General features: G+C 40.0%; 1 protein-coding gene across 1 annotated transcript in view; it reads right to left on the bottom strand.

The window, feature by feature from the left end:
- LOC134668011 (sodium-dependent transporter bedraggled) overlaps nt 1-13,162 on the bottom strand; it is a 41,840-nt gene that overhangs the window by 7,268 nt on the left and 21,410 nt on the right. Inside the window, exons 10-13 of the mRNA XM_063525451.1 lie at nt 6,897-7,121; nt 5,981-6,048; nt 5,079-5,205; nt 723-934 (exon numbers count right to left, since the gene is read on the bottom strand). Coding sequence (XP_063381521.1) covers nt 723-934; nt 5,079-5,205; nt 5,981-6,048; nt 6,897-7,121 — 632 coding nt within the window. The remainder of the gene's footprint in view (nt 1-722; nt 935-5,078; nt 5,206-5,980; nt 6,049-6,896; nt 7,122-13,162) is intronic.

Genomic DNA, 13,162 nt, shown 5'->3' with positions numbered 1-13,162 from the left:
CTATTACTATATCTACGGGTTGAGCTTTAATCTTTACGGAAGTTATTCGGTCACTGTGATGAATAGTGTTATCTACTAGTTGGCCCCATTTTTTGTTTAATACTATTGCAGTTCCATTAGCACCTTGTATCTCTCCAGTGTATATAATTCTATAATCTCCATCCCAATAATCTCCACTTCCTCCCCATCTTACTTCGCTTAATCCTAGAATATCTATATTTAATCTTTCCATCTCCATCTTCATTTCTTCAATTTTTCCATCCACTAACATCGTCCTCACATTCCACGTCCCTATCTGGCAAGGATTTCGCAGGATGACGACCGATTCAGCCTTGCGTCTGAGCCTGCCGGACTCGGACCGCCACGGCATGTTACTTCGTGGAAGCCCGTTGTCAAGAACCATATTATCATTGTTTGTCATACCCATTACTCCATATTTGAGGAAGTTAAGTGCGGTAGTATCCTCATTTGCTTTCCGCACCGCAGTTCAGAAGCCAACTTGTCGCCCTCTGATATCTGGTTACAGAAGCCCTTCCGGAATCCATTTCTTCGGCCTTCTGCCAGTACTAGTATCACTGCTGCCTGATACTAGGGGAATGCTTATTTAATACAACTCTTATATATATACAACAATAATAATTTGGGCATATGTTCCCAGATGGGGCTTGTCGCCGGGTGCGCCGAGAGGCGGAGTGTATAAGTAGTAATGGTAGTATACATACCTTCTGAGCGTGCGGAAGCTGCGGCGTATGGTGTTGAGCAGCCTCGCGCCAGTAGCGGTGGAATAAGATGGTGGCGGCGTGTACTTGGGCGGCGGGTCGGGCGCGGGCGCGGGCGCCGGCGCGGCGCGCGCGGGCGGGGGGGACGGCGCGCCGCCCCCGCCGCCGCCCCCGCCGCCGCCGCCGAGAGACGGCCGGTACAGGTTCTGAATACGCTAGAACAACAATAGTAGATTGCACAAGGGCATAAAGTGACCCATTATTACCCGAGGCAATTTTCTGGTCTGAGCGAAGCGAAAACCAAAATAGTAGACGAGGTTAAAAATGGACATTTATGCCCTTGTTGTACACTCCGCTTTTCACTTTGATTGCGAGGAAAATAATTATATTTTTCACGACAATTTGCACCACGAAATTGTCGTAAAGCGAAAGAACATAATACATAACCGATTCCCGCCAACTAACTTTTTAATTATTTTTTTTAATTTTCAACATGTGATCAGAGTTTCAGACGCTCGGTTTTCTGCCAAGTCAAACATTTCGGAGCATTTTGAACGATAATGGACTCCTATTTTATGTGATTTACTAAATTTAATGACAGAAAATACGGATTTCTAATAAATTGTAGCAAAAATAAAATAATATAACAAGTTTTGTCATTTACACAATTTTATTGCTCGGTAAAGTTACACAATATGTTTTAACTGTTTGGCTGTTGAGACCGATTACCTTAGTCTTAGAAGAAAATTTTACTTTTATGCTCTAGAGCATAAAATGCGATTTTATGTCGTCTACGCACGACATAAAGGTGCACTTTTTGAGCATGAGAAATGAAAAACACTATTAATACGACTCAAAATAAACAAGTCATGTCAATAAAATAAAACAACTGCAACAAGCGAACTTTACAAAATTGTAAAATATCCGTTTTTGACATTTTAGCTCCGGACCCCTAAAAAAAATGATCATAATATATATTAGAAACACTCCTGCAAATAGGTCAAACCGCAATAAACAGAATCCGATCTCAACCCCCAGCCCCACACGACGCACCATTCTCAAACGCCTATAACCCCTCAATCGTATACAAAACCCGACTTATAACTTTTAACCACAATCAAACAATCGTATTTCAATCCTACATGCATCCCAGCTGACTTACAAGCTTCATAATTTCACTACAATGAAACATTCAATTATATTATAAATAACGTAAATTTCCATAATAAACATTATCAATATAATTATCCTTACCAGCTCCTCCAAGCATTCACTATTCGCACTCCTATACTCTTCATATTCCTAGCAGCATGAAATCAAATTATTTATTCATTTTAGTATCCCTTTACACATCTTACCAGATTAAATTAACTAAACAAATATAATCTACACAATCATTTCACTAGTTTCACTTACAAACACTAAGGGCCAGTTGCACCAACCACATTTGACAGACTGATCAACGTCAGCCGCGTCAGGCGCGCCCCGGCGCTTTAATATGAAACTTTCCATACATAAAAATTTAGCAAACTCTTTAACGATACGAACAGTTTGGTGCAACCGACCCTAATTATACTTTATATACTTCTCTAAACCAGCGGTCGGCAACAGGCGGCCCACGAACCTCCCTGGCTACAGTTGCCTCCAGAAACTCGCGAACTGAATTGACATGAGTTTGACAAATAAAATGATACCAGGAATAGCAAAGAAAAAATAGTCAGGGGTATATGTCGATAAAATGATATCGATAAGTAAGATGCACCTACTACCCATGTGATAATTATAAAGGGGTCACAAACGATTTCGATTTGTATGAATGTGACGAGAAAAGTGGTTGATTCGATTGTAAGATTGTGACGTTACCAATCAAATCAAGAGGTGCGGATGTGAAACTAACAAATTTCAATGTTAAGACGAAACAGGACCTGAGTTTTAAATATTTTAGGTAAATATACCCATCTCGCTAACGGAAGTGGCTCCTAAACTAGTGCGATAAGGACAAGGCGAAAAATCCTGCGTAAAAATCTCAAAAATCGAGGTTTCGTACTCGACTGTTTCCTCCAAAACTTAACCAGTCATTACCAAATTTGTAAATCTAAATGATTATGAAATTTTCTGTGCCAGACCGTTTTGCTTTTTTGGCTAGTTGACATCAGTTTTGAATACTACGCCTCTCATTGCGCCATAGTCAATGAGCCCATTTTGGCCATTTTTGAAAGGCTCTAGCGCCTTAAAAAACAAAAATATCAAAAAAGTAAAACGGTCCGATAGATATTGACCATATTAATCTGTGTTGAAAAAATCATTGCTCTAGCATCAAAACCCACGGAGAAAACAGTCGAGTATACGTTTGTATGGAGAGATGACCACTCCTGTTGGCTCTTAATATGCAGGTTTGGGGGCAAGTTGTTTATATCAAGAGCTCGCGGTTGTCGCCATAAATCTAAAATTGGTGATTTAATTTTATACAATGTGACCGGTTGATGAGATTGAACGATAATTAAAGTTAGACCAAGAAAAGTCTGCAGCGATTTTGATAGCCCACGCAGTGCAACTGTTATTTATACCTCATAATTTCATAGAATTTTGACGTTTAAAATAATACTTGCACTGCGTGGGCTATTAAAATCGATACAGACTTTTTTTGGTCTAATTGTATTTAAATTCTGACCTAATTGTCAACTTGAATGTCCAGTTTCCAACGTCCCTAACGTTTTAATTTTTACGTCCACACCACACAAAATAAATGAGAAATCTTATCTTATTTAGCCGTCTGGGCGAATATATAAATAAGGCTATTTGTATTTTGAGCCAAGATCACGGTTTTTATGTTATCACCTACAACTTGTTACTCTAGCTGTAAGTTTTCCTAACAAATGAAATAAAATAAATATAATAAAATATTTATATAATTAACTACAATATGTTTATCCAATATCCTTGTATCTATTACTATAAAATTGGACAATTATCGAAATACCAAGTAACATTTGTAAAATTATTTAAATTACTTAAATATACTTAAAGATACTTTTTAATTGACCGCGCAACAGTAGCGCCGCTAGCGGTGAATTCTCGCGATATTCTCTAATCCAAACGTTTTTGAAAATATCGATATGAACAGCACTGGCCAAACTGTGGTATCATTTGTGCACATTGACCTGTCAATTTAGTTCGCGAGTTTCTGGAGGCAACCTTAGTTTGCATGTAATATTGACAAACGATAATGTCTGATAAAGTCATAAATATTACCAAAGTGAGACCCGCGTCAACTTCGTTAACTACTATGTGGCCTTTGACTGCTAAAAGGTTGCCGACCGCTGCTCTAAAGCACAGAATAAGTAATAGTATTATCATACAGAACGGACACGCACCGCCCCGCCCCGACTCGGATTACCGCGCCCCGCGACTGAGTTCTGACGGACTCCTGACATACTCTCAGTTCGGCTAGCAACGCCGCGGCGCGATGACGCAACGTTCAAAATGCCGATGTATTTTGCGATGTATGGTTGTTTTTCAAATTCACGAAATAAAGAACATTTATTTTTATTATACATATATTAAAAAGTAGCGTTTTGTAATTATTTATATTTAGTCCACGCTAATTGTGTATCGACAATTCGACATTGACATTTTTGGTAATTTATTGCCGCACCATACTTTACGTAATATTTTACGGCCTTTACGGGTTACGGGTGAGTTCGCATATACGTTCAAGTAATATTAGCTGTGACCTGTGAATAGAACAGTTTATTATAGCAAGGATCTAGAAGAAAATACCATCTTGTAAATTATGTTTGTTTCTTTAATTTTAGGAATAAAAATGTTTGATATTTACGTTACGAGTACAACGATAACGCTCCGTGAACTCAAAAACATGTAAATAGTAGCCCTAAGCGACTTACTCACACAATGACGCGTGTACAGACGTGCCGTTGACACATATACACGCAAACGAGTTTTGATGTATGGCGTGTCCGCCCTGTGTCTAAAGGTTCGATAACCTGCATGTCACATCTCCAGGATTGCAGGCGTCCAACGGCTGTGGTGACCGCTTTCCATCAGGCGGGTTTAGGTTTGATTGAACCAACAATATCATCATCATCATCATCATCATCTCAGCCATAAGACGTCCACTGCTGAACATAGGCCTCCCCCTTTTTGGGGGGTGAATGCCATAATCGCCACGCTTGGCAGGCGGGTTGGCGATCGCAGTCGAGTACACCGAATTTGAGGGACGCTGCTGCCCGTCCACCGGTGGGCTTGGACGTGGTTTAAGGACATACCCGGGTCCTGGACGTAGTTTAAGGACATACCCAGGTCCACCAACCAACAATATAAAAAAGTAAAAATGCTTACGTCTAAAATATCGGGCGGGCCTTTGCTCATATATCTCCACGTTTGTACGAAGGCAGCGGCAGGAACACAGAGTAGAGCTCCTTGTTGTAACGCCACCGCCGTCTGTCGAGCCCACACTGGCCAGTACCTGCACACAGATAAAAACTAGTCAGAAGTAGGACATATATTTCAGAAAGCTCTACATATATACTGGTCTCCTATGGCATATACCGGGTGTGGACTGTAATATGAGCAAAAAATTAAACTGTAGGCTGTACTCCTCATACTGACCAAAATTAATTCAGCGACTTTTAAAAATAACTGGTGGTTTGATTTTTAATACACTTTAAAGTTTATTCTAAGACATAATGTATTGCAAATTTTGTTATGTTTAAGGCATGACAAGCAATGTCAATCACAATAATATGGCGTGGCGATGGCGTCCATTGAAGATAATATTTATTTTATATGAAAAATAGGGCGTTTCTTCTAATCTTTAAAAGTTGTTGAACAAAAGTGTCACCGTTTGAGGAGTACAATCTATGTTTCAATTATTTGCTCATATTACAGGCCACACCCGGTATATGTTTGCATTAAATTTTTATTTGAGATACCGCTAATTGGTTTAGCAGGGCAGTATACATAACAGTCAATGGCGTAGCTAGGTGTAAGCGAAGCGGCCAGTCGCCTACTCGCCACTTAAGGAGAGACCTCACGGAATCCAATCCTTTTTATTACCCCAGGAATACAGAATGAAAGAAAAAGGTCCCTCAGTTACGACTTGCCCACAGCTAGATTAGTCCACGCGACGCCACTAATAACGGTTATTTACAAGGGAGCAGACTTATGCCCTTAGCATAGAAACTTAGACTTATCGAAGAAACGAGATATTCACAAATATTAACAAAAATTGTAATGTTTACCCCGCGGGTTTCCTCCAGCTGTAGAGCTGCCGCTGCTGCCCGCATCGGAAGTCCATAACACTGAGAGCCTGAAAAAGAAATACAATTCATTACATATTTACTTTTGTTATTTAAATCTCAAATAACTAATCATCTAAGTCCATGTGAAGTCTATCTCGTATATTTTTGCCATTAGACGGTTTTTAAGAGGACGGTGACGCGCATTATGTGACACTCCTAGAAGCAAGCGTCCATAGACTACCATAATCGCTTACTAGGTTTACTTAACTGTGTACCATTAACGGCCGGTTGGTAATCGTCACAAAACTGGCGGTGAACATCACACAAATTCGCTACATCGCATGGCGACCTTGTGCCCATGTAGTCCACTAAGTGACAGAATAAATACTACCCACTACACACAGAACAGAAGGTTCACTCACTAATAAAAGTACACTGCTGCACTATATTGCTTAATTCGCTACAATTGATTTAAATATGTAACTACAAAAGTGGATCATACTCTAACAAAACGCGTCTATTACACAGATATGACCGCAAGGTGGCGCAAGCGCGAATAGGTGTCCGTTCCGTAGCGGTGCGCGGCAACTACTACTGCTAGACACCAAAACTGGTGTGGGCCGCATGTACTTGTAGCGACGCGACGAAATCGCGGAGTGAGCCACGCCTGACCAAGTGCGATTTAATGTATGGTTTACTTATACAAAGCAGAACGGGCAAGGCCACGGTCCAAGTGAAGCTGAGTAAGGTGGCCAGAGCGATCTCGGTCCTCGAGCTCTGGACTAGACCTATCCCAACACATAGTGCAGTCTCTGTCACTCTTAACTAGCACGAGTTCCGAGCAATTCTGCTGTCTCTGTCACTCTTAATAACTTTCTATTCAGAATAGGAAATTGTGATTGTGTCAGTTACTTACACAAAGCAGAACGGGCAAAGCCACGGTCCAAGTGAAGCTGAGCAAGGTGGCCAGAGCGGTCTCGGTGGTGGTGCGCGCGGAGTAGAGCGCGGTGACCACCTTGTCGGCGGAGTACGGCCGCCCGCGGACCACGAACACGCCCACCGTCAGCGCCACCTGCACGGCGCACGCCACCCACGACCCCACCCACACGTAGTCTATGAAGTGGACTAGACGGACACCAGCCTGAAAAAAAGAATTAAGACACGTTTAGACAACAATAGGTATAATAAAACCTAGGCCCTCAACGCGAAAAAGGAGTGTTATACTAAAAAGTGTAACAACCACGGCAGACTACCGACATAAGATGACATAAGAGAACGCACCTTATTAAAAAAAAATTGTTTTATAAGGCGCGTTCACATTTAATTACAATTTGATAGACAAAACCAAACACAAATTAACTATGGACGCGACGCGAACCTAACAGCTTTTGTGCTATGTAAGAGGGAGATAGCACCTTCCACTAAATTTACGAAAGTTAAGTTTTAAACCTTCACAACCAGCAAACCTCATCGCTGAAAGAAAACCCGCGTGTGGATAGGCAAAGGGGATTTCAAAGGAGATTACAGCGTCAATGTTTAGGCGTCGATAATTTTTGCCTGTTGCGTCCGTTACAAAACATGAGGAAAAAATGATGTTCATGAAAGTTTTTTTGGGATTATTGTACATCATTAGAAAGAGAACAGAACACAGAATTTTGTAAAGTAATTTTAAGAACGTGGTCTCTTTTTGTTTTTTTTAATTGAAAATCAAAATGACTTTGGTGTAAATTTTTACATGTTGCAAAACATTTGAGGGTTAATAAAAAAAAAACTAGAGGTAAAATGTCAGTAATTTTGACTTTGAGACATCACGACGCAATAAACGTTGCATCTCTCTATCACTTACTTTTTTTTATTTAAGTTTAAACAAGTCGGCCCTGAAGATTTTTCAAAAACAACAAAAAAACCAAAATAAAAATCTCGTGGGCCCAAACATTTTTTAAAGGGCGTGAAAAGATAAGAAACTACCCCACTTATCCGCCATTTTAATTTGGCAAACGATGGACCAAACACCCTGTATTATAAACTTGCTTTTGTGTTTATTCCTGTGTAGGTTTTAAAAGAAAAGGGAGTGTTATAATATAAGTTTTACTTGTGTATCTGTCTGCGTATGTAACTACAGTTGCCTCCAGAATCTCGCGAACTAAATTGACAGGTCAATGTGCACAAATGATACCACAGTTTGGCCAGTGCTGTTCATATCGATATTTTCAAAAAAGTTTGAATTAGAATATATTGGCGACAAGAAGCTAACGGCTAAGCTTCAGACTTTGGCCCATCGGCGGAAAGTCGCCAGCCTGTCGGTATTCTACAGGTTGCACTTCGGGGAGTGTGCCCAAGAGCTACACGAGCTCATTCCACCGTCCCCATTCTACCATCGGACTTTTAGACGCACGGCCGGTTTCCATCCTTACTTGGTAGATATTCCGCCAATTCGCACTAAGCGCTTTGCTTCTACTTTCCTTATGCGCACTGCCAAGGAATGGAATTCCTTGCCGGCGTCTATATTTCCGTGCTCTTATAACCCGGCAACCTTCAAATCAAGAGTGAACAGGCACCTTCTGGGCGAGCTCGCTCCATCGTAGGCCACGTCTACGCCTCGGCTAGTCTGTGGCCATGAGTAAACCCATGCATAATAAAAAAAAAAAAATATCGCGAGAATTTACCGCTAGGGGCGCTACTATTGCGCGGTCAGTTAAAACATACCTTTAAGTAATTTACGTTATTTTACATTAAGTATAGTTTGTTATTTTACAAATGTTACTTGGTATTTCGGAAATTGTGCAATTTATAGTAATAGAGAAAGGATATTGGACAAACATATTTATTTTGTTTTATTTGTTAGGAGAACTTTCATCTAGAGTAACAAGTTAGGTGATAACATAGAAACAGTGATTTTGGCTCAAAATACACAAAAAAGGCCGGCTCAGATGGGGAACTATATTGTACAATGAAATTAATTTCTCATTTATAACATTAAATCACCAATTTTAGTCTTTAGATTTATGGCGACAACCGAGCTCTTGAAATAAACAACTTGCCCCCAAACCTACATACTAGCATTGAAATTTGTCCGTTTCGCATCCGCACCTCCTGATTTGATCGGTAACATCACAATCTTACAATCGAACCAACATGTTTTTCGTCACATTCATACAAATCGAAATCGTTTGTGATCACTTTATAATTATGACATGGGTAGTAAGTGCAATAACTTATCGATATCATTTTATCGACATATACCCGTGACTATTTTTTCTTTGCTATTCCTGGTATCATTTTATTTGTCAAACTCATGTCAATTTAGTTCGCGAGTTTCTGGAGGCGACCTTAGGTACATATACTGAAACACACCCAACTTGTCAATAGGAAAAGGCGCGAATATCAATTTTTCTGGAAAAAGTACCGCGATTAAAATTGTACATAGAGTTCTAAAAATATGCTCTTATGCTCTTATTTATTGTGAATTATCTATGAAATAAAAACCAGTGTGCACTAGGCTTGCGATGATAAAATTAATTTAAACTAATTATAAGCTCGGAAAACGCAATTAAAACCTTTCGTAGCTTTATTTACTACTATGTATTATAAATAATAAAAACTTCACAGCATGCGACCAAATGACCTTGACATTTCATTCGGCCAACAGAGCACGAAAACAACAGCGAGTGCACTAAGTATATTGCTTAATTCGCTACAATTGATTTATGTAACTACAAAATTGGATCATATTATTTAAGGCCATTGCCATTTGTGTATGATGCGTTGGCTAATTGTTTTAAAATAAGATTAAAATCATTAGCAATACTGTTAAAAACAAAATACATATGTAACTGTAAAATTGTTACATAGTTTATGTTGTTAGTCGTTAGTTATTAATAGTGTCCGACCGAAACATGTTTTTTTGCCGAAACCGAAACCGAAACCGAATGTTCGGCTTTGGCTCTAGTTTCGGCCGAAACCGAAACCGAAACTTTTTAGACTTGTTAAAATCGTTGAAAAAATTTCATAAAATCCCTTTTATACACATGTTATGGGGCTGTCAACACCCAATATCCTTGAAATTGATGTTACTTAAGCAGTTTTTTAAGAAAATTACTAGAGTTAGACCAAGATAATTCTGCAACAATTTTGATAACACACGCAGTGCAAGTGTTATTTTAAACGTCAAAACTTCTATGAAATTATGACGTATAAATAACATTTGCACTAGTTGCGCTGCGTATGCTATCAAAATCATTGCAGAATTTTCTTGGTCTAACTCTCAAGTCAAGTTAATATGTAGATACAGGGTTAACCAAAAAACCAACCAAAAAGGCGAGCGCGAAATTTTTTGTTGACAATATCGCAAGGCCGGGTACCAATCTTCACCTGGGCCTAAAAGTCCGAAGTGCCCCAGAGGCGAACTTTCATGCGAAGTCAAAGCCGTGCTTCAGGCTTCAGGATAAGTAGTTGAGCAGAGATTCCAACCAATGTCCATTGTATTAAAAAGCGAGACCGCAGGCCGAGCATGGCGCAGGAAGGCCAAAGGCTAAGCTGAAGTAGAGGACATGTGGAACACAAACCAATAGTAAATTGAGGTAAAATCACTCAGTCACTCCGAAACAATTAGACAGTGTGCGCGTTATAGGTATTGAAAGCCTCTTAAGACTGCGTCGACCGTCCAGTGGCGCCCTCATTAGTGGAATTGTGTTTTATAATAAACCAATTAATTTCTGTACCTATACATGAATCAGTATAACTAATATGTAGGTATTAATATTGTTGTCCTACTTAGTCCCCAACTTTTGGTCTTATTCCGAAGTACCATTTGGTAAGTTTCGGCCCGGCCGAAAGGTTCGGCCGTTTTTTGGCCGAAACCGAAACTACAGCCGAAACATGATTTTTTGGCCGAAACTGGCCGAAACCGAAACCGAAACCGAACCTTCGGTCGGACACTAGTTATTAATGAGATTTTTTATAATTAGTTATTTTAAGGTTCTAGACTGATTCACGTCATTAGATTATCGATTTAGTTATGTGCAGTGACCACACAAGCAATTAAGAAGTGTGACCTAAAAATTAATCATTGTCTGTGCAAGGCATTCATGTAGTTTTTGCCAGTAACTAATATTGCTTAAAAATAGGGGTATTATTATTAGTGTCCGACCGAAGGTTCGGTTTCGGTTTCGGTTTCGGCCAGTTTCGGCCAAAAAATCATGTTTCGGCTGTAGTTTCGGTTTCGGCCAAAAAACGGCCGAACCTTTCGGCCGGGCCGAAACTTACCAAATGGTACTTCGGAATAAGACCAAAAGTTGGGGACTAAGTAGGACAACAATATTAATACCTACATATTAGTTATACTGATTCATGTATAGGTACAGAAATTAATTGGTTTATTATAAAACACAATTCCACTAATGAGGGCGCCACTGGACGGTCGACGCAGTCTTAAGAGGCTTTCAATACCTATAACGCGCACACTGTCTAATTGTTTCGGAGTGACTGAGTGATTTTACCTCAATTTACTATTGGTTTGTGTTCCACATGTCCTCTACTTCAGCTTAGCCTTTGGCCTTCCTGCGCCATGCTCGGCCTGCGGTCTCGCTTTTTAATACAATGGACATTGGTTGGAATCTCTGCTCAACTACTTATCCTGAAGCCTGAAGCACGGCTTTGACTTCGCATGAAAGTTCGCCTCTGGGGCACTTCGGACTTTTAGGCCCAGGTGAAGATTGGTACCCGGCCTTGCGATATTGTCAACAAAAAATTTCGCGCTCGCCTTTTTGGTTGGTTTTTTGGTTAACCCTGTATCTACATATTAACTTGACTTGAGAGTTAGACCAAGAAAATTCTGCAATGATTTTGATAGCATACGCAGCGCAACTAGTGCAAATGTTATTTATACGTCATAATTTCATAGAAGTTTTGACGTTTAAAATAACACTTGCACTGCGTGTGTTATCAAAATTGTTGCAGAATTATCTTGGTCTAACTCTAGTAATTTTCTTAAAAAACTGCTTAAGTAACATCAATTTCAAGGATATTGGGTGTTGACAGCCCCATAACATGTGTATAAAAGGGATTTTATGAAATTTTTTCAACGATTTTAACAAGTCTAAAAAGTTTCGGTTTCGGTTTCGGCCGAAACTAGAGCCAAAGCCGAACATTCGGTTTCGGTTTCGGTTTCGGCAAAAAAACATGTTTCGGTCGGACACTAGTAGTAACGTACAAATAATTTTAAAAGTAGCCCCTCGCCCCCGCGAGATCGTGACACCGCCCTACCTACAACTACAAAAACTTCGGTCCTAGAGCCACAAGTTCTTTATCTAGCTTGACATGGCGAATTGTTATTTGTTTCCTTTATTTAAAACATATTTTATAATAGACGGCTCTGTTGAGTATAAATATTACAAACATTAACCCACGATATTTGTGAAAGATAAGAAGGAAGTTTCTAGACTTACGTCAGTAGTGAACACAAGTCCAACGTCAAGTCCGACCACACAGCTAAGGAAAGTGATGGTCGTCTCCCAAACTTTCAAAGCTGAAGCGTTGATAGCCATGATGCCGGTTATCACGCAGTGCCATATGGCGAGTTGCTGCGCTATTCCGAACATGATACAATATAGTATATAAACTTACGTCAGTAGTGAACACAAGCCCAACGCCAAGTCCGACCACACAGCTAAGGAAAGTGATGGTTGTCTCCCAAACTTTCAAAGCTGAAGCGTTGATAGCCATGATGCCGGTTATCACGCAGTGCCATATGGCTAGTTGTTGCGCTATTCCGAACATGATACAATATAGTATATAAACTTACGTCAGTAGTGAACACAAGCCCAACGCCAAGTCCGACCACACAGCTAAGGAAAGTGATGGTTGTCTCCCAAACTTTCAAAGCTGAAGCGTTGATAGCCATGATGCCGGTTATCACGCAGTGCCGTATGGCTAGTTGTTGCGCTATTCCGAACATAATACAATATAGTATATAAACTTACGTCAGTAGTGAACACAAGTCCAACGCCAAGTCCGACCACACAGCTAAGGAAAGTGATGGTCGTCTCCCAAACTTTCAAGGCTGACGCGTTGATAGCCATGGGTCCGGTTATCACACAGTGCCATATGGCTAGTTGTTGCGCTATTCCGAACATATTACAATATAGTTTATAAACTTACGTCAGTAGTGAACACAAGTCCAAC

This window comes from Cydia fagiglandana, chromosome 10 (assembly GCF_963556715.1).
Source record: "Cydia fagiglandana chromosome 10, ilCydFagi1.1, whole genome shotgun sequence".
In the NCBI taxonomy this organism is placed as follows: domain Eukaryota; kingdom Metazoa; phylum Arthropoda; class Insecta; order Lepidoptera; family Tortricidae; genus Cydia; species Cydia fagiglandana.
Note: the sequence above shows the minus strand (reverse complement) of the source record. Positions and strands in the feature narration are given on the sequence as shown.